We start from the raw sequence: 21671 nt of genomic DNA on the forward strand, positions 1-21671 counted from the left end.
CATTTCTTTCTTTTTTTAATTTTTTTTAACGTTTATTTATTTTTGAGACAGGGAGAGACAGCATGAATGGGGGAGGGTCAGAGAGAGAGGGAGACACAGAATCTGAAACAGGCTCCAGGCTCTGAGCTGTCAGCACAGAGCCCGACGTGGGGCTCGAACTCACGGACCGCGAGATCATGACCTGAGCCGAAGTTGGATGCTTAACTGACTGAGCCACCCAGGTGCCCCAATCTCAGCCCATTTCTAACACTGCAAAATATTTTTTAAATAACCTAACAAAATTAATGCTAGTCATCAGAATACTTTTATGAAGAATTTTTCACATCCTTGAGAGCAGTAGATTCTCTAAACAACCCAGTTATGTTAGTAGAATGTTGATTGGCCCCCCAACATTTATTTCCCCTTCCTCTGGACAAAAGATAACCACACAATGCTTTAGGTGAATCACATCTCCCCAGTTACGGTCTTATGGTTTGGGTAGAGTTAACACTATCACTAGTACCTAGAACAGCTTAAGCCAAATAGCATATTTCTTTCAGTCCTCATTAATTGGTTCAGGAATGGTCATTTAACCCAGTAAAATATATGGTCTTGTTTTCCGGGGCTTCCAGAAAAAAGGTCTTCCTTTCTCTTCCATGCAAACTGCTAAACGATTCTGTAAGTTTCCTTAACCGTACAGTATAAGGACGTAAGACCTGGGACCAGAACTGCTTCACCTATAGCTCCACATCATGAAACATGGAGAAAAGGGGACAGAGGAAGGCAGCGACAGCACAGAATAGGAGTGAAAACAGGAAAGTAAAGAAAGACAAGTGAGAAATAGACAGAGAAAAGAGATGCCCAAGGGTAGAGAAACACACGTGAGAAGAAGTACAGAGACAAGACAAGGGCAGAGGCAAAAAGAGAAAAACAGAGCTTGGGCTGCAGTGGGTTAAGACAACGAAAATGTTCTTCCCACCCGCTGCCTGGCACCTCAGACAGCCTTCAACAAAAAATAGTGTCTGTACCACTGCCCTCTGAAACTCAAACGTTGTCCACAGCCCAGAGGTTATTCAGCACATGGCAACTATAGCATGTACCCAAGCAGACGTAGTCTTTGGTTGAAAAGACCATCACCAACAGAATTTGTAGGTAGAGAAACAGAGGTCTTGGGAGGTTAAAATCCAGATTCCGAAGCATAACATACAAGGCCCTTAACTACCTTGGTCCAACCATGCTCCAAGGCCCTGTTAGAAAACCACACCTTAGACTCTCCTTTCTGACACAGCTGCCTCTTGTATTAAACCTTGGACTGAGGTGTCACTTTGCACTCCAACCTAGCGACCACAGAGCCTGGGGCACAGTGAGCCCTCAGTTGGCCAGAGTGCATAAAAAAATCCAGGTGTCCATGACTCCAAATGCTGTTTTTCTCAAAATTCTCACATTTCAACAGAAACACTGGTCCATCGGGTTAAATTCCATGATAGTTTTCATTCACTGGATCTAAACATGATTTAGATAATGATCCAGAGGGGCCACCTTGTTGCACTATCTTATTCTGACTCTTGGCATGCAGGTTGGGGGGCAGGGGAGCCAGTCCTGTTATGTTTTCCCTTGTTACTGAGTGCTCTTTTGCTTCCTCTGCCTCTTACTAAATTTGCCTTCTCCTCTGGAGCCCCAGTGTAGGAAAGCTGGATCTTGCCTGTCCCTCAGTGCTAAAAATCTAGCCTTTATGAAGCAGGGAAAAGAGAACCAGCCAGGATATCGGAAACCAAATTCTTGCTGTGACTCTTTGGTCAAGCAGATCAACCTCTCCTACTTCAGTTTCCTTATAAGTAAAATAGGAATAAAAATTCCTGCCCTACCTACCTCAGGTGATAATTACGAAGGTCATATAGAATAGTAAACATGGGGCACCTGGGTGGCTCAGTTGGTTGAGCATCTGACTCTTGGTTTCAGCTTGGGTCATGATCCCAGGGCCGTGGGATCGAGCCCCACATCAGGCTCCACACTGAGCATGGAGCCTGCTTAAGATTCTCTCTTTCTCTCCCTCTGCCCCTTTCCCAGGCTCACACTCTCTCTCTCTCTCAAAAATATAATAAAATAAAATAATAAAAATAATAAAAATAAAATAGTAGATGTGAAAGTCCATAGCTCTAAAACTAGACTTAATCAATTTTTTTATCATAAAAGGTAAAAGGTAAGGACAACAGTCAAGGTATGTAAACAAGCTAAGTGTTCATCGGTGTATGAATGGATAAAAATAATGTGATACATATACACACACACAATGGAATGTTATTCAGCCATAAAAAAAAAAAAAAAGAAGGAAATCCTGTCATTTGCAATAACATGGATGGACCTTGAGGGCATTAAGTAAAATAAGCCAGACAGAGAAAAACAAATACAGTATAATCTCACTTATTTTTGGAATCTAGAAGACTTTTTTTTACTTAAAAAAAAATACTGAGCTCATAATACAGAGAATAGATTGGTGATTGTGAGAGGCAGAGGGTGGGTAAAACGGGTGAAGGGGGTCAAAAGGTACAAATTTCCAGTTATAAAATAAATAAGTCATAGGGATGTAATGTACAACATGGTGACTAGTAATACTCTACCACATATTTGAAAGCTGCTAAGAGAGTAGATGGGGAAAGTTCTCACCATGAGAAAACAAAATCAACCGATGTTAACCAGACGTGGTGAGCGTTTTGCAATGTATACAAATATCAAATCATTATGTTGTACAACTGAACTTAATATAATGTTATATACCAGTTTTACCCCAGTTCATTTATTTTTGAGAGAGAGCGAGAGTGGGGGAAGGGCAGAGAGAGACACACACACAGAATCTGAAGCAGGCTCCAGCCCATTAGCTGTCAGCACACAGCCTGACACAGGGCTTGAACCCACAAACAGCGAGATCATGACCTGAGCTGAAGTTGGATGCTTAAGCGACTGAGTCACTCAGGTGCCCCAATTTTACCTCAATTTTAAAAAAGATAGTTAATGAGTCTTAAATACACAAATAATTTCAGCAAACTTTGACTAGGTTAACTACAGCACCATCAGCTACAGCTAAATCACTGCTACCTAGTTTACTGAAAACACATCATTTCATCATAAGTTGTTTATTAAGTACTTATTCTAATTCAATGGTTTTCTACCTTTTTCTAATCTTTCGTAGCAAACCTAAAGGCTGTGTGACATACCTACTGGTAACAGTGGGTCCCCGACTGATCTCAAAAGACTGGGAGAGACTGCTATTTGACAAATACTGGGATACGCTATTAGGTTACCACTGTAAACAGGAACAAACATTCCTGCATTCAGGGAACTTACAGTCTTAGGAAATAGCATGAACAACAAACACAGACACATACCCAAAATGACTGGAATGTGTATATGTGTGTATGCATGCATGAGTTTGGACTTAGTGTACCCTCACTTCGAAACAGCCCTACCAGTCATACCACCCCCCTCCACTCCCATCTCCAGGGACCCACACACCTCTGAGTTGTGAATCATTGCATTAGGTGATGGAAGAGAATTAAACTCTATAATACTCTACAGGTGAATTTCTTCCAAAGCTAATTATCATTGACATATAAGTAAAGCAGTCTAAATACAGTTCAGGAGTCTTAAGGACTTTAAGCCTAGGACCCTCTGTGATCAGACAGGTCAAACACCCATGAAACCTTCATGTCTTCCATACTTATTAAGTGTGTAACTTGTAAACAGTCACTTAACCTCCATCAGGTTCCTTACAGCTATTAAATTAGAGGAGGAAAGAAAAAGGCTTTCAGCTTCTTCCCATAACTAACATCTGTGTTTTTCTATTCAAAAGACCATTCATTCATTTGGAGAGAATTATTTTACCCTTTTATTTAACCATTAAAATGCTCACTGTAACTCAAAGCTAATGTTGAAACTCCAGACATTGTAATTCACCTGCAACCATTTGATATTTTTCTTACCTCTAGATAATTCCTCAATTTTGTCTAAGAGAAAATATCTCCAAAGCAGTTTTCCAACTTTATTAGTCTCCCGTGTATGCCATTTAAATCTGAAATTCCTAACTGAGATCTCCATCTATAAAGTAATTTTTCTCACGGTAAAATATCTCCTTGCACAAATTAAACTATTTTCTTTTTTATTCTATTCCCGAAAAATTATCTGTTCCAAATCAACGTCCACCTATGGTACAGCACCTGGGTCTGCTCCAATAAAAAGGAGGCAAAATGTCAATGTGAGAGTTAGTTAACTCTTTTATTCTACCAGTTTAGTATTTGGCATAACATAACTGATAACTGTCTAAACCAAGGGTTCTTACTCCAGAGTCCATGGAAAGAATTCTGGCAACTAATTAACCTGAACAGAAAAAATTAGATCTTTATTTCCATCCAACTCCTAGATAAAATTTAGCATTTTCTTCAACTACGAGTATAAGCGGCAAACCACAGGAGATTAGTAGTACCTATGGCTTGATCACCAATAAATATTATACATATTTTCATATCATATTATAGTTATTGTAGGTATCTTAAAGCATCATTTATGTTCAACATTTCCTCAAAATTGTAGTAGTTACTAGGCCCAATAATAGATCTTATGGTTTAATGTGTTAATAAAAAAAATGATATGTTATTATAACACAAAATTGGTTTTTACATTGAAATAACTATATTTCAATATAATTGGCTTCCCTTGCAATCCTAAGTATATCATTTTATGCATTTAGAAATATAATTCTAAGAAAAGGTCCATAGACTTCACCAGAGTACACAAGGGGTCTACAGTACAAAAAAGGTGAAGAAACTCTGGTCAAAAGAAGTTACAGAGCTCATGTGACAATAAAATAGAACCAAACGTACTCTTGTCTCACTCTGGTCACACTCATTCTAATATAAACAGTCCTTAAAATTCTAATTCAACAGCAATGCCTATTACAACAAAATCTTCATGGCCCACTTATTTTAAGATGACAATAATTAACTATATCAAAACAAAATAGCTTTTGCTGTTGTTGTTTGTGGGTTTTTTTCTGTTGTTTTTATTTTTGCACATGTGACCATAAAATTTGATATGAAAGAGTATGACCCAGATACACGTCTTTACAGCACAATCTAGAATGCTTTTTGGATTGGTACCTGAGATGACAGCAGGTTGCAATCAATGAACAGTCCTTTCCCGGTTTTATATCTTTGTATCAATCCAGCCATAATGGCTCCATATGCATACAGGCCAGTAGCAAGATCAGTCATGGCCACTCCTGGACGAACTGGATCTCCATCCTGATTGAGGGTTGGGGTGAGAAAAACAGAGAAAATTGAAAATTGAAACCATCAGATGATTTCTCAAATATTCTAAGATCAAACAGAAGAAAGAATTGTATATGACTTGTGTATGCACACACACAAGAGAAAAACCAACAAGCTGCTACTGTGGATACCTGTTGGTGGTGAGAATATATATTTACTGTATTTCTCACTCCTTCTCCTACCAACCAAACTAAACCAAACCAAATAAGATAAAATATTTTTTAAACGTGTCTGAAGTTCCTTCTTTTTTTAAAAAAAAAATTAATGTTTATTTATTTTTGAGAGAGAGAGAGAGAGAGAGAGAACATGAGTGTGGGAGGGGCAGAGAGGGAGGGAGACACAGAATCTGAAGCAGGCTACAGGCTCCAAGCTGTCAGCACAGAGCCTGATACGGGGACCGAACTCAGGAACAGCAAAATCATGACCTGAGCCGAAGTCGGACAATGAACTGACTGAGCCACCCAGGTGCCTTCTTAATATATTTTACCTGTTTATAGTAACAAAATAAATAATTAAATTTGAATTTAAATGAGTTAATCTATTGGGAATGAAAAAGAGCATTTTTTTTTTCCTGTTGGGTAGGAGGCTCTTCCAGGAAAAAAGGCAGAAGACCTGGGCTATTCTCCTTTATAAGCATGCTAATTACTGGCAAATATACTAATGGTATTTGCTTAAAAAAAAAAGTAATACTTATCCATAGAAGGCTTTTAAAAGCAGATTATTCCTGTCTTAGAATTACTATGATAAACAAGCCTAGAATCTATAGGTTTATAAGGGATGGGACACCAGCTATGCATTATCAAAGTATAAAATGTAACATTTCACAGCCTGCAATGTTCCCTACTGTATGAGGTAACCCATGTACTTCATTAGGTATAGTACCTACTGCTCTGGGATTGAGAATTTTGTCTGTTGTGGGAAGAAAGAAAGCCTCTCTCAATGTTCAAGACCTCAGTCTGATTTTCCTGTGCCTTTTGGTTCCTTGTACCCTTAAAATTACAAGTAAAGCTTAATACTGATTAACATCTTCAACTGATGTCAGTCGGTTTTGATAATCCAATCCTTGACCTATACGTACAGATACTAGAACTGTGCCTGGCAAACAATAAGTACCAGATAAAAATGAGCTAACACTATCATTTACATTATTATCAGTCATTGTAACATCATAGAGTTCTTATTTTTCACTACCTTGAATTCTGTTAAGCCTTTCATTACACAGAATACCTAAAAAACCCTACATTTCATCTGGTTGATGCATTTATTCAATCACTTCCTTATTCATTAATTCCAGCTGTTATTCAACCATTTTCAGAAGCTAGTTTTCCCTTTTCTGCAACCCATACATAATCTGTCAATCACCTTATAAGAGTACTAAATAATGTTAAAAGCAAGTAAATGAGAATATTTAATGACTAAACTTTTTTTTTTTTTTTTTTGCTTTTCAACACCATTTCAAGAAAGATATAGCAATGAAAATTGGCAACTTCTAGCTGTTTTCTAACTATTATGATTGGAAAAACTTGTAGTTTTGTAGCATTCTATGTACTAATACCAAAATAGTAGAAAGAGAAATTAAGAAAATAACTCTATTTACAATTGTACCAAAAAGAATAAAATCAGTAAATTTTAAATTAAATTTGTCACTGGGATTTAAAATTATTTATTATGTTAAAAAATGAGAGACAAGGGGCGTCTGGGTGGCTCAGTCGGTTAAGCGTCTGACTTCAGCTCAGGTCACAATCTCGCGGTTGGAGTTTGAGCCCCACGCTGGGCTCTGGGCTGATGGCTCAGAGCTAGAGCCTGCTTCCAATTCTGTGTCTCCCTCTCTCTCTGCCCCTCCCCCGTTCATGCTCTGTCTCTCTCTGTCTCAAAAATTAAAAATAAACGTTTAAAAAAAATTTTTTAAAAATGAAAGACAAGTTCAAATCTAAGTTTATAGACACATTTCCTCACTATAAAATAATGTACTCATATTTTACCTGCTATGCTTCTCAGACCAATAGGAATAAAGTAGATAATAAATCTTTTAACTTATATATAAACTTATTGAAAGGGGGAGACTTCACCTGATTAATATTCTAAAAATATCATTATGTTATCCAGAATAATAGTATTAAATGTATGGACATTAAATAAACATGAACTCATCTACAGAAACAACATTATCACTCTTAAAAGTGACAATTTGTGCCAGATAATTTTAGTGAAACACTAAGTGAAACAAGCTTACTAACACGCTTTAGATTCAAAGATACAAATTGGCTGAAAATAAAAAGAAAGCATGGGGAAAAACAGATCTTGCAAACAATAGCCATAAAAATGCTGGAGTGGCTATACTACTATCAGACAAAATAGATTTTAAACAAACCAAAAAAAGTCACTAGAGAAAATAAAAGATTTTATAAGGAAAATGGGGCCATGGCACTGGGAAGATATAATAATTATAAACATACATGCACCCAAAACAGAGCTGCCAAAATATAAAAAGCAAAAAGTGACATATTTGAAAAGAGAAACAGACACTTCAGGTATAATAGCAGGTTTCAATACTCAAATACAAATAGTGAATAGAACAACTAGAGAGAATATCAGAAAAGAAAGAAGAGATTTGAACAACACCATAAACCAAATACATCTATATTTAAATGACTATAAAACACTTCATGCAACAACAACAAAACGCACATTCTTCTCAAGTGCACATGGAACATTCTCTAGGACAGATCATATCATAGGCAATAAGACAAGCTAAAATAAACTTAAAAGTAGTGAGTTCACACAAAATATGTTCTCAGATAACAACTGAATAAAATTAGAATCACTAACAGAGGCATATTTTGGAAACTCAAAAATATGTGCACAGTAAACAACATAATCCCAATATACCAATAAGCAACAAAGAAAATCACATAAGAAATTAGAAAATACTTCAAGATGAATAAGAGGCATCCATATAGGTAAAGTTTAACCTAGCTCTATTTACAGACAACATTGTACTACACATAGAAAATCCTAGACTCCACCAAAAAAACTATTATTTACTGAGTAAATGAATTCAGTAAAATTTCAGGATACAAAATTAATATTCAGAAGTCAGTATCATTCTATATACTAATAACGAAAGAGAAATTAAGAAAATAACTCCATTTACAAGTATACCAAAAAGAATAAAATACCTAGGAATAAACTTAAAGAAGAAGGTGAAAGTCCTGTACTTTGAAAACTATAAAACATCGATGAAAGAAATTGAAGATGACACAAACAAATGGAAATATATGTCATGCTCATGGATTAGATGAATTAATCTTAAAAATGTGCATACTACCCAAAAGCAATCTACAGATTCAATGCAATCTCTATCAAAATACCAACAGCATTTTTCATAAAACTACAACAATCCTAAAATTTGTATGGAACCACACAAGTCCCCAAATAGTCAAAGCAACCTTGAAAAAGAAAAACAAAGCTGGAAGCCTCACAATTCTGACTTCAAGTTATATTACAAAGCGGTAGTGATCAAAACAGTATGGTACTGGCACAAAAATAGACACATAGATCAACAGAACAGAACAGAGAACCCAAAATAAACCCACAATTATATGGTCAATTAATCTATTACAAAGGAGGCAAGAATACACAATGAGGAAAAGACAGTCTCTTCATAAATGGTACTGGGAAAACTAGACAGCTACATGTAAAAGAATGAAACTGAACCACTTTCTAACACCATACACAAAAATAACTCAAAATAGATTAAAGACCCAAATGTAAGACATGAAACCATAGAAAACCTACAAGAGAACACAGGCAGTCATTTCTCTAACATGAACTATAGCAATAGTTTTCTAAATATGTCTCCTAAAGCAAGGGAAAAAAACAAAAATAAACTATTGGGACTACATCAAAATAAAAAGTTCTTTCACAGTGAAAGAAACCATCAACAAAACAAAAATGCAACCTAGTGAATGGGAAAAGATATTTGCAAATGATAAATCCAATAAAGGGTTAAGATCCAAAATATGTAAAGGATTTACACAACTCAATACCAAAAAAAAAAAAAATCTGATTAAAAATGGGCACAGAACCTGAATAGAAATTTTTCCATAGAAGACCTACAGATGGCCAACAGACACATGGAAAGATTCTCAACATCACCAATCACCAGAGAAACAGAAATTAAGACCACAATGAGATATCACCTTACACCTGTCAGAATGGCTGACATCAAAAAGATAAGAAATAACAAGTATTGCCAAAGACATGGAAAAAAAAGGAACTTTTGTGCTCTGTTGGTGGGAATGTAAACTGGTACACTCCATACTGTGGAAACAATATAAGAGTTCCTCAAAAAATTAAAAATAGAAAGACCATATGATCCAATAATTCCACTACTGGCTATTTACCCCCCAAAAAACAAAAACACTAATTCAAAAAGATGTATATACCCCTATGTTTGTTGCAGCCTTACTTACAATAGCCAAGATATGGAAGCAACCTAAGAGTCCATCAAGAGCCAAATGGACGGGGTGCCTGGGTGGCTCAGTCGGTTAGGCGACCAACCTCAGCTCAGGTCAAGATCTCACAGTTCATGAGTTCGAGCCTTGCATCAGGCTCTGTGTTGACAGCTCAGAGCCTAGAGCCTGCTTCGGATTCTGTGTCTCCCTGTCTCTCTCTGCCCCTCCCCTGCTTGCACTCTGTCTCTCAAAAATGAATAAATATTAAAAATTTTCAAAAAAACAGAGAGAAACAAATGGATAAGGAATATGTGGTATATTTGTACATGTACACACACACACACACACACACACGCACACACACACTGAAATATTACATTGTCATAAAAAAGGGTGAGATACATCCATTTGAGACAGCCCGGATAGACCTGGAGGGTATTACGCTAAGTGAAATAAGTCAGAGAAAGACAAATACCATACGATTTTGTTTATATGTAGAATCTAAAAAACAAATGAAATAACAAACAAAAAGCAGAAACAGACTTTGTTTGATGGTTGCCAGAGGGATGGAAGGTGGGGGCTAGGGAAAATGGTGAAGAGAGGTGGCTTCCAGTTATGGAATAAATAAGTCATGGGAATAAAAGGCACTGCACAAAGAATATAGTCAATGGTATTGGAACAGTGTTGTATGATGCAGATGGTAGCTACATCTGTGGTGAGGATAGCATAACATATAAACATGTGGAATCACTATCTTGTACACCTGAAAATAATGTAACATTGTGGGCCGACTACACTCAAATAATTTTTTTTTAAAAAAGGAAAGAAAATGCTTCAAGACAAATGAAAATAAAGTTAAACATACCAAAATTTATGAGATGCAGCTAAAGCAGTATTTGAGAGCAACTTATAGCTGTACATACCTGTATTTAAAAGAAGAACTATCTCAAAATAACAGCTAAGCATTTAAACAATCGTCTACCAAGCATTTAAAGAAGAGTTAATATTAATTCGTAATAAATGCCTCCAAAAACTGAAAGAGAACACTTCTCAGCTTATTCTTTGAGGCTAGTAATATACTGAGGTCAAGCCACACAAAGACAGCAAAAGAAAATAAAACTATACAGACCAATATCTCTTATGAATATAAACACAAAAAAAATTCTCAACCAAATACTAGCAAATTGAATCTGGCAATATACAAAAGGATTATACACCATGAGCAATTGGGATCAATTTTCTCAGGAACAAGGTTGATCCAACATTTGAAAATCAATCAATATAACAGACCAAATCATTAAAATAAAGGAAAAATGCAAAATGATCATCTCAACAGGGGCAAATAAAGCATTGATAAAATTCAACACCCTTCATGTTGAAATACTCAACACACTAGGAAGAGAAGTGAACTTCTTCAATCTCATACAGGACATATGTGAAAAAGACAGAGGCCATATCATAAGTAAATATGAAAAACTGAATGTTTTCCTTCTAATATCAGGAATAAGAGAAGGATGCCTGCTCTCATCCCTTCAACATTGTACTGCAGGTTGTAGCCAGTGCAATTAAGAGAGAAAAAGAGAGGCGCCTGGTGGCTCAGTTGGTTAAGCGTCTGACTTCAGCTCAGGTCATGATCTCGCGGTTTGTGAGTTCAAGCCCCGTGTCGGGCTCTGTGCTGACAGCTCAGAGCCTGAAACCTGTTTCAGATTCTGTGTCTCCCTCTCTCTCTCTCTGACCCTCCCCTGTTCATGCTCTGTCTCTCTCTGTCTCAAAAATAAATAAACGTTAAAAATTTTTTTTTTAAAAACGAGAGAAAAAGAAATAAAAGGAATCTAGACTGGAAAGAAAGAAGTAAACCTATATTTGCAGATGACATAATCATATATACAGAAAATGCTTAGAAACCCACTAAAAAACTCTTAGAACTAATAAATGAGTTCAGCAAGTTTGCAAGATACAGGCAATATAAAAAATCTATTGCATTTCTACACAGTAACAATAAATAAACTAAAAATTATATTAAGAAAACAATTCCACTTACAATACCATCAATATGAATAAAATACTTAGGAATAAATGTAACAAACTTACATTCTGAAAAGAAAGAAATTAAAGACCTAAATAAAAGGAAAGACATCCCACTGTCATGAATCAGAAGACTTTATATTGCTAATATGGCAATACTCCCCAAATTGATCTACACATTCAATGCAATTTCACCTACCAAAATCCTAGATGCCTTTTTTTGTAGAAATAATATCTAATCTTATAATCCATATGAAAATACCAGGGACAATAGCCAAAAAAAATCTAGAAAAAGAAGAATAAAGTTGGACAATTCAGACTTCCCAATTTCAAAACTTACTGCAATGCTACTGTAAATAAGGCAGCATGGTATTAAAACAAGACAGATATACAGACAATGGAAGTTTTCAGATTTACTTTCAATTAATTTTTTTAAATTATATTTAGTTAACATACAGTGCAATATTGGTTTCAGGAGTAGAATTCAGTGATTCATCACTTACATACAACACCCAGTGCTCATCACAAGTACCCCCCATACCAAGATAATTCAATGGGGAAAGAGTAGTCTTTTCAAAAAATGGTAGTGCAAAAGAATGAAGTTGGAATCCCTCCTTACACCACATAAAAAAAAAAAATTAACTCTAAATGGATCATAGACCTAAACATAAGGGCTAAAACTATACAACAGAAAAAAATATAGCCATAAACTCTCATGATTGTAAATTTGGCTATGATCTCTTAGTTATGACATCAATAGCAACAAAAGATAAAAATAGATAAATGAAACATCATCAACTTAAAAATGTGTAGAATTTATAAAGAAACTCAATAATTTACAACTCAATAATAAGAAGGCAAATAACCCACTTTTTAAATGAGCAAAGTGGGCAAAACAGACATTTCTCCAAAGAAGATATACAAATGGCCATTAAGCACATGAAAAAAGATGTTCAACATCACTAGCCATCAGGGAAATGGAAATGAAAACCACAATAAACTTACAACCCAACAATAAAAAGACAACCCAAGTTTCAAATGAGCAGAGTGTTTACACACTCAAAAACAAGATGTACAGATAGCCAATAAGCACATGAAAAGATGCTCAACATCCATAGCCATCAGGGAAATGTAAATGAAAACCACAATGAAATGCCATAGTACACTAACGAGAATGGCTGTCATGAAAAAGAGAGATAATAGCAAGTGTTAGCAAGGATGTGGAAAAATCAAAATTCTTATACAGCGCTGACGGGATTGTAAATGGTGTGCTCACTGTGGAAAACAGTCTGGAAATTCCTTAAAGAGTTAAACATAAAGCTACCTTATGACCCGGCAATTCGACTTCCAGGAATATACCCAAAAGAATGAAAACATACGTCTTCACAAAAAACTCAATGTACAATTCATAGCAGCATTATTCATCTTGGCCTAAGAGTGGAAGTAACCCAACTGTCCATCAACCAATAAGTGAATAAATTGTGGGATGACCACACAATTGGATATGTTAGGCAATAAAAAGAAATGAAGTACCGATACATGCTAAGACTTTACACTGAGTGACAGAAGCCAGTCCCAAAAGGCCACATATTATATGATACTATTTTTGTGAAATGTCTAGAATAGGCAAATCCATAGAGACAAAAAGTAGAGCCAGGGTCTGACAGGAAGTGGAATAGGAAGTGCTGCTAATGAGTTTGGGGTTCCTTTTAAAAGATGAAAATGTTTTAAAAACATTTTTTTAATGTTTATTTCTTTTTGAGAAAGAGACAGAATGCGAGTGGGGGACAGGCAGAGAGAGAGGGAGACACAGAATCTTAAGCAGGCTCCAGGCTCTGAGCTGTCAGCACAGAGCTCGACTTGGGGCTCGAACCCAAAAACCGGGAGATCATGACCTGAGCCAAAGTCGAACACTTAACCAACTGAGCCACCCAGGCGCCCCTAGATGAAAATGCCTTAAATTGGTTGTGGTGAAGGCTGCAGAACTCTGTGAATATAAAACCATCGACTTGTACACCTTAAATGAGTGAATCATATGGCCTATGAATTATGTGTTCATAAAGCTGTTTCACTTTTTAAACACCATTATAATGCTGATAATTAAACAAAACAAAAAAAAAAAGAAGTCATTGGAAATAAAGTTTTTAAAAAGTCTTTATTTTTTAATTTTTTTTTTAACGTTTATTTATTTTTGAGACAGAGAGAGACACAGCATGAACGGGGGAGGGGCAGAGAGAGAGGGAGACACAGAATCGGAAGCAGGCTCCAGGCTCTGAGCCATCAGCCCAGAGCCCGACGCGGGGCTCGAACTCGCGGACCATGAGATGGTGACCTGAGGTGAAGTCGGATGCTTAACCAACTGAGCCACCCAGGCGCCCCTAAAAAGTCTTTTTAAAGGCCTGCTAAAAGGTCATGTATTTAGTGGAAACTCAAGAAGCTACATTTCATTCAAAGCTCTTTGGTAGCAATAACTAAGGATGTACCACTCATCTTCCAGTATAATTCAGAGGTGGCTATGCTCATACTTTGGAAATCCCTCATAATCATATTCCTGTCATTGAAGAATTGTCAGCATGCCAGAGAAATAAGGAAGTGCCAATAAAATACCATTTAGTAAGCAGGAAATCCCACAGAGAAGCACACTGTGGCTGTGAAATGACTAAGTATTCCCAGGTGCAATCTAACAGAATCAGAGCGGGGACTGTGTACATACAAAGTATGAAACTCCCCTTCCACATCCAGAGCTCCAGCCCTATTGCCTTGACAATACAAAACAATGTGTCTCTCCTCCTGAAATTTGGGATAAATGGGGTGGTGTTATCTCTGCATGTCAATAGATATAGGAATTTAGGGGCACCTGGGTGACTCAGTCGGTTAAGTGTCCAACTTTGGCTTGGGTCATGATCTCACGGTTCCTGAGTTCAAGCCCCAAGTCCGGCTCTGTGCTGACTGACAGCTGGGAGCCTGGAGCCTGCTTCAGATCCTTTGTCTCCCTCTCTCTCTGCCCCTACCCCGCTTTAACTCTGTGTGTGTGTCTCTCTCTCTCAAAAATAAATAAATGTTTTAAAAAATGTTTTATTTTTGAGAGAGACACAGCATGAGTCGGGGAGAGGCAGAGAGAGAGGGAGACACAAAATCCGAAGCAGGCTCCAGGCTCTGAGCGGGCAGCACAGAGCCCGACGTGGGGCTCAAACTCACCAACGGCGAGATCATGACCTAGGCTGAAGTCAAATGCTCAACCAACTGAGTCACCCACATGCCCCTAAAAAAACCTTTTTAATAGATATAGCTCATAACACTTAGCCAAAACACATTTGAGGAAAAAATGGGTAATTAACTGATCTTGTTGAGCAATATGCACTAGAATTCCATCCATCATCATTGTTTGGAAGAAGTGGATCTAAACTGTATGTTATGTATATGTATATGTATATGTATATGTATATGTATATGTATATGTATATGTATATGTTAGAAATACTAAGTCTTCCCAGTTATTCACTTTCTACATCCATTCATGTATTTTTGCATCCTCAACTGTTACCAGTGTTGTTTTCTTAAGCTCTCTCATCCCCATTCATTCATGCAATTCAAAAGTAAAACCTGAGCATTAGTTAAAAATAAATAAATAACTAGCAAAATCTGACTAAACTGGAGTATAGTTTAGGTAATAGTCCTGCACCAGTGTGAATGTCTTAGTTTTGATCATCATACCTATGGTTTTGTAAAAACATTACAAATGGTGAAGGGTATGGGTTGAAGGTTATACGGTATAGGTAAGGGTATTGGTAAAAGGTATAGGAACTCACTGTACTATTTTTGCAACTTTTCTTATAAGTATAAAACTGCTTCAAAGTTTAAAAAGTTGAAAAGTAAAACCTGAATTATTTCTTTAAAAAATAAATATGACAATTTTAAGTGGTAGAAATGTTTTAGTGTTTTTTTGTTTCTTAATAATGCAATCTAGAGAAGGGGAAAAAAAAAAAAAACCTAAAAGGTCATTTTGTTTCCTTTACATCACAGTGTCCTAAATTAAGAATTTTAAAAAAGATTATCTTCCATACATGATTTAAGGCTGTGTAATATTTTCATTTATTTCTCCATATCCCCACAACTTTCAGAGGTTACCAAATAAATTTTTAAAGGAAAGAAGGGAGGGTGGAAGAAAGAAAAATCATGTGATTTTCTAAGTTATTATTTAAAACCTTGTTTGGTTAAAAAAAAAAGTACATAAGAAACTGTAAATCAATTCTGGAAGGTGTTCAATAAAGTGGCATGAATTTAAGGAGTCACCAAGCATTTTTCTCCTTAGTTATATTACTCAACCTAATTATTTCATAAAACAACAAAAATGTTAAAACTTTTTTTTAAGTACTTGGCTTCATTTCCAAACTAAAAAGTTATCCTTAAATGTATCTGTGTCCGTATGTCATACATTTATTTCATACTGAGTCATTCATTATACTAATGTAATCTACAGAAAATTTTGTTTCTACCTTGGGGCACATGAATTTTTTCAGTGACCTATTTTCTAAAATATGAATTCTTCCACCATTACTCTGGAAAGTTCTTAGCCATTCTAATTTTTTCCCAATTGTCAAATGCTGGTAATGATAAAATCTACTTCATCACAAGGTATGAGAATTAAATAAGAAAAGGTGTATAAAAGCACTTTATACACAAATGTGACTTTTTATAAGATACTTGGTGTGGGGCTAGGAGATCCATCAGAAACATTTAGCAATAGTCCAAGGGAGAGAGCCATAGAGAGAACCTCAATTAAGGACAGAGGGAATGGGTTGATGCCAGAGATCCTTAGAAATTTGAATTCTTAGACTTTGATTATGATCAAATGAAAAGAGAGGTTAAAATTAAATGAATTTGAGGGGGAGGCCACTGGATGGCTCAGTCAGTTAAGCACCAGACTTCAGCTCGGGTCATGATCTCACAGCCCGTGAGTTCGAGCCCCACATCAGGCTCTGTACTGACAACTCAGAGCCTGGAGCCTGCTTCAGATTCTGTGTCTCCCTCTCTCTCTGTCTCTATGTCTCTGTCTCTGTCTCTCGAAAATAAATAAACATTTTAAAAAATTTTAATTGAATTAACTTGGGAAAATAATCAACATGAAATTAACTTTCTTAATATGAAAGTAATATTTTGATTACGAAGAACACTGCAAGTATGACTTAGAGCCCCAACTAGTAGGAAAAATATCTTTAGTACAAAGGGCAACATGGCACACAACAACAACAACAACAAACTATGATATATTCAGATCAAACAAGTCTTCCAGGGCACAAGAATACAGTCAGCCACCACGGTCACTGCCCCCACATTTCATGGGTGCAGGCACTGGAACCACACAGTATCCAAACCTTCTGTTCTAAATACACACTGTACCCAAACCACTCACTGAAGCTAAAAATATGCTGATAGTGACATCCACATATAAATTTCTACGAAGTACTATTTCCCTTACATGAAGAGAAAATCTATGTAGTGGCTGAAACACTGAACTCAGAGCTATAGATCCAACTCCTCCATGCCTTCACTTTCTCACCTGTAAAAAGGCCCAGCAAAATCTATCACCTATGTGCCTCACTGACTCCTCCAACCTAAATCACATCTTTTTAGAAGTTAAAAGGATCTCATGGCTCAGTCCCCTATCAGCGAAGGCAGAAAAGCAGGAAAGTGTGTAGTTGCTAAGAGATCAGTCGATGCTACTTACTAGCAAACAGATACCCAGTAAGAAAGAGAAAATGTTGTTTTGCATCGAAATGCATTAAAGCTAGGCTTTTAGGGGTGGACGGTACCAACAGGAGAAAAATCTTTAGATGTTTCACCTGGAGACTGGAACAGGAAGATCACCTTTCTTCATCACATCCTGAAAGACTTGAAGTTTCAAGCCAACACATCTCCATCTCAGCCTCAACAAAGCACAAGTCAGAAGCCAAAGTCACAACAAACTGGGACCCCAGAAGGAAGGAAGGAGAAGAGAAACTGAGAAGGGAGAGAAGATCAGAGAGTCCACACCAGATAGGCAGCTCAAGGGTAAATGTAACAAACCAATTTGTGCCATTCTCTGGCTGCTTGTGAATGCTTCATTACCTGTTAGGAAATTTCTTTCTGGTAATGAATTAAAGGTTTTTGTACTTCTAAACATTAAAAATAATACTTAGAGGTATTAAATTTACAGAATATAACATTCTTATAGTGCACTTTAAAACCAGTATCGAGGGGTGCCTGGGTGGCTCAGTCGGCTGAGCGTACGACTCTTAACTTAGGCTCAGGTCATGATCTCACGGTTGTCACACACACACATACATACAAGCCCTACATCGGGCTCTGCACTGGTGGCACGGAGCCCGCTTGGGATTCTGTCTCCCTCTCTTTCTGCCTCACCCCTGCTTTCTCTCTCTCTCTCTCTCAAAATAAATAAAAATAAACTTAAAAAAAAAAAAACAGTTTCTAAGGGGCACCTGGATGGCTCAGTAGGTTAAGTATTAGGATCAGGTCATGATCTCACAGTTTATGAGTTCAAGCCCTTGCATCAGGCTCTCTGCTGTCAGCAGAGTCCACTTAGGATCGTCTATTCCTCCTCTCTCTCTGCCCCTCCCCTACTTGTGCTCTTTCTCCCTCTCTCAAAAATAACTAACTAACTCTTTGCACAATCCTTCGAAGTAAGCAATCCTTGTGAAGGACAAGGAACTGAAGAACATGTTACAATCATTTAGTAGCTGAGTCAAAACAAGACCCCAGGCAAGTGGCCTCGAATCCACTGCCTCTACCACATTACTGCATTCAGCTATATTCCTAGGGCTTCATGAGCAGGTTTGGATTCTTAACTATCTTGTATTTAGTAAGCTAGTAAGAAGCTCTCTTCAGGTCTCCTGCAGGTCTACAATGCTGTATGAAACTTCCTGCTTTTCAAGGTACTTTAACTATGTTAAAGTTACATTTAGTTTTCCACAACAATTCTGTAAGTACCAATATTATCTCCATTTTAAAGATTATGAAGGAAGGATATAGATGATAAATGAACTTGTCAAAATCACAGAGAGCATCGGGTACAACTCGGACTAGGACGCAGGAATTCTGACCCTAAAGCTTCTGTTCTTTTCACTACCATCTTGCCTCCATACATTATTCTAATTCCAGTTCATCATCTTTTCTTCAGGCAATCACTAGAGCCCAAAACTTTCAAAGATGTGAGTTGATGTGTCATTTCTACAACTTCAGTAATCAGTCCCGATGTGAGATCATTTGTTCTATGTGATTCAAGTGAACTGCAAACAATCTAATGCACTTACAAAGAAATATGATTTTATCAGTGTGAAAAATGTAAACCACACATTTTTCAGAAAAAAACTGTAAAAATCCATTCACTGGATGGATTAATGACTCCAAAATAAAAAGTAGACAAAATTAAAAATTTTCAAAAATGTTTAACACACCAATTAGAATATTTTCTTATCCAGTGATTAAATACCATCTAAATCATTTTAAGTTAACTCCCACTGTGAGATGCCCAAAATATCATAGTTTAAATAGGGTAAGACTGGGAGAAAATGGAATGGATGGTTAGGGAATTCTGACATTTTAAGGGATGGCCTAAGAAATAATTTGGAAAGTTTTTTTTACTTCTTTCCATGTTGTTCTTCAAGAATAGTTTCTGTGTTAGCGCTTTCTGTGCTAATGCATCAGAAAGAAGCAAAGTCAAATCTAAAAGTCAATGTTTTTCTTTTATGAAGTTTTTTAAATTTTAATTCCAGTTTAATTAACATACAGTGTTATATTAGTTACAGGTATACCATATAGTGATTCAACAATTCTACACATTACTCAGTCCTCATCATGGTAAGGGTAATATACCACTGTGTGTGTGTGTGTGTGTGTGTGTGTGTGTGTGTGTGTGTGTAATCTTCTTTATCCATTAATCAGTTGATGGACATTTGGGCCCTTTCCATAATTTGGCTATTGTTGATAATGCTGCTATAAACACTGGAGTGCATGTGCCCTTTTGAATCAATATTGTTGTATCCTTTGCAATACCTAATAGTGCAATAGGGTAGTTCTATTTTTAACTTTTTGAGGAACCTCCATACTGTTTTCCACAGTGCCTGCACCAGTATGCATTCCCACCAAAAGTGTAAGAAATTCCCCTTTTCCCGCATCTGTTGTTTCCTGTGTTAAACAGATGAACTCTTGAGGGCTTTTCCTATCCTATGATTTGTACCTACTTCATTTAATTTCATTTCCCATCAATGAATGATGTATCAAAGATGCACACTATGTACTTTGAATGCAATCACTTCTTGTAGAGAAATCTTTTACATCAGTATTACGACTTATCCAGTACAATTCTTCCTGAACCCTCCACATGCATGGAATTGCTAGGTTAAGCCAAATAAAAGCATGAAATAATCCGGTGAAAACAATTACTTTAGTTGTTTAGTCAGGACAAAAATTAGGTAGAACCAGAAGCATATTAAGGCCAAATTTGGTGGTGCACAATAATAAGCCATCAGCACATAAGGAAACATTTATCTTTCTGCTCCCTATGACTGTGCATTTGTTTTATCCAAATGGATTATCAAGTCATTAAGATACAAGTTCTAAAAGATGAAGAATAAATGGTGGTAACATATCCTTTTTACCTGCTCAAAATTGCTATTTAATGTGTCAAGAGATAATCTGCTTTGTTCCTTCCATCCTGCTTCCTTCTTTGGTGATTAGGTTCAGACACTAACAGTAGAGAAGGCTGATACTGAGATCATTAAAGCTTAGTCCATAATTGATTTTTGCCACAGGCAAAGCCAAGAAAAGATCAATCAATGCTATGAAAAGTCCATTGTTACTTATAGATTTCTCCACAAAGTGGAAAGATTATAGAAAGATTGAAAGTACTTTGCCACTTCCTGATCCTTGAATCTGGATGGTCTTGTGACATGCTCAGAACCAAATAAAAAGTTGCAGAAGGGTTAGAGCATAACTTCCACAACTACTACAGCACAAAACATATATGGAATGGGGCCTTTGCCGTGTTTACTGGAACACTTGTGCAAGTAGAGCCCTGAGCCCCCATGTAAACGGTCCACACGAAGAAGCCCTGAGATTACACGGAGAGGTGCCTGGCAGCCGCAAGACGCTCCAGCCAGCCCCCACTGCTCCTGCTTTGACTACAATTACTTGAGAAAACCCCATGCCAGAACCACGCAGCTAAGCCCTTCCCCATTTCCTGAACCATGGAAACTATGAGAGTTAATATAATAATTGCTCTTGTTGGAAGTCATTAGGTTCTAGGGTGAATTATTACACAATAATTGTTAGCAGAATAGAAATCAAGGCTCACAACTGGCCAAGAGGAAAACTGGCAATACATTATAGAAGGAACACTGAGGACACAAAAGGGTACAAGCTGCAGTTCTTAACCCTCTTCTGTAGTGAAAGTTCTTCAACATCCCTTACACATCAGGAGAGGAATTGTAATTTACTCACACCACTGTGAGCTTTCTGAAAAATTCAAAATTCTTTTCCAGTGACTCTGACTATAAACCAAGTATTTAATATTTTTTGCACTGGCTTATCCTCAATATACAAAGGGAAACACTACTTCTAGCATTTGACTAAAATCACATTTGACTCTACTGAAAGCTATTGTGTTTGCACAGACTTAAGTATCATTCCTCCTAATATTTTAGAACTTTTCATGCCAAAAGTGCAGGTGTCTATTCCTCTCTGAACATGTAGTAAAAGAAAGAAAATTAAACTTCCTTCTCAAAAGTAAATGTGGAAACTATTCCTCAGTTACAGCTAAGCAGGGTTATGGTGTCTGACCCCCAGCCAGAGGGATAACAATGCGTGAAAAGAAGGTGGTTCAGAACTAAGA

At 36.8% G+C, this 21671-nt stretch overlaps 1 protein-coding gene across 3 annotated transcripts in view; it reads right to left on the reverse strand.

The window, feature by feature from the left end:
- Positions 1–21671, reverse strand: part of SUGCT (succinyl-CoA:glutarate-CoA transferase) — a 755607-nt gene that overhangs the window by 611475 nt on the left and 122461 nt on the right. For 2 of the 3 annotated variants that reach the window (XM_060632197.3, XM_060632204.2), the window contains exon 8: positions 5130–5273. The exons of the other annotated variant lie outside the window; for it this stretch is intronic. In XM_060632197.3, the coding sequence (XP_060488180.2) occupies positions 5130–5273 (144 nt within the window). The remainder of the gene's footprint in view (positions 1–5129; positions 5274–21671) is intronic. 3 annotated transcript variants of the gene reach the window in all.

This window comes from Panthera onca, chromosome A2 (assembly GCF_046562875.1).
Source record: "Panthera onca isolate mPanOnc1 chromosome A2, mPanOnc1 haplotype 2, whole genome shotgun sequence".
In the NCBI taxonomy this organism is placed as follows: Eukaryota; Metazoa; Chordata; class Mammalia; order Carnivora; family Felidae; genus Panthera; species Panthera onca.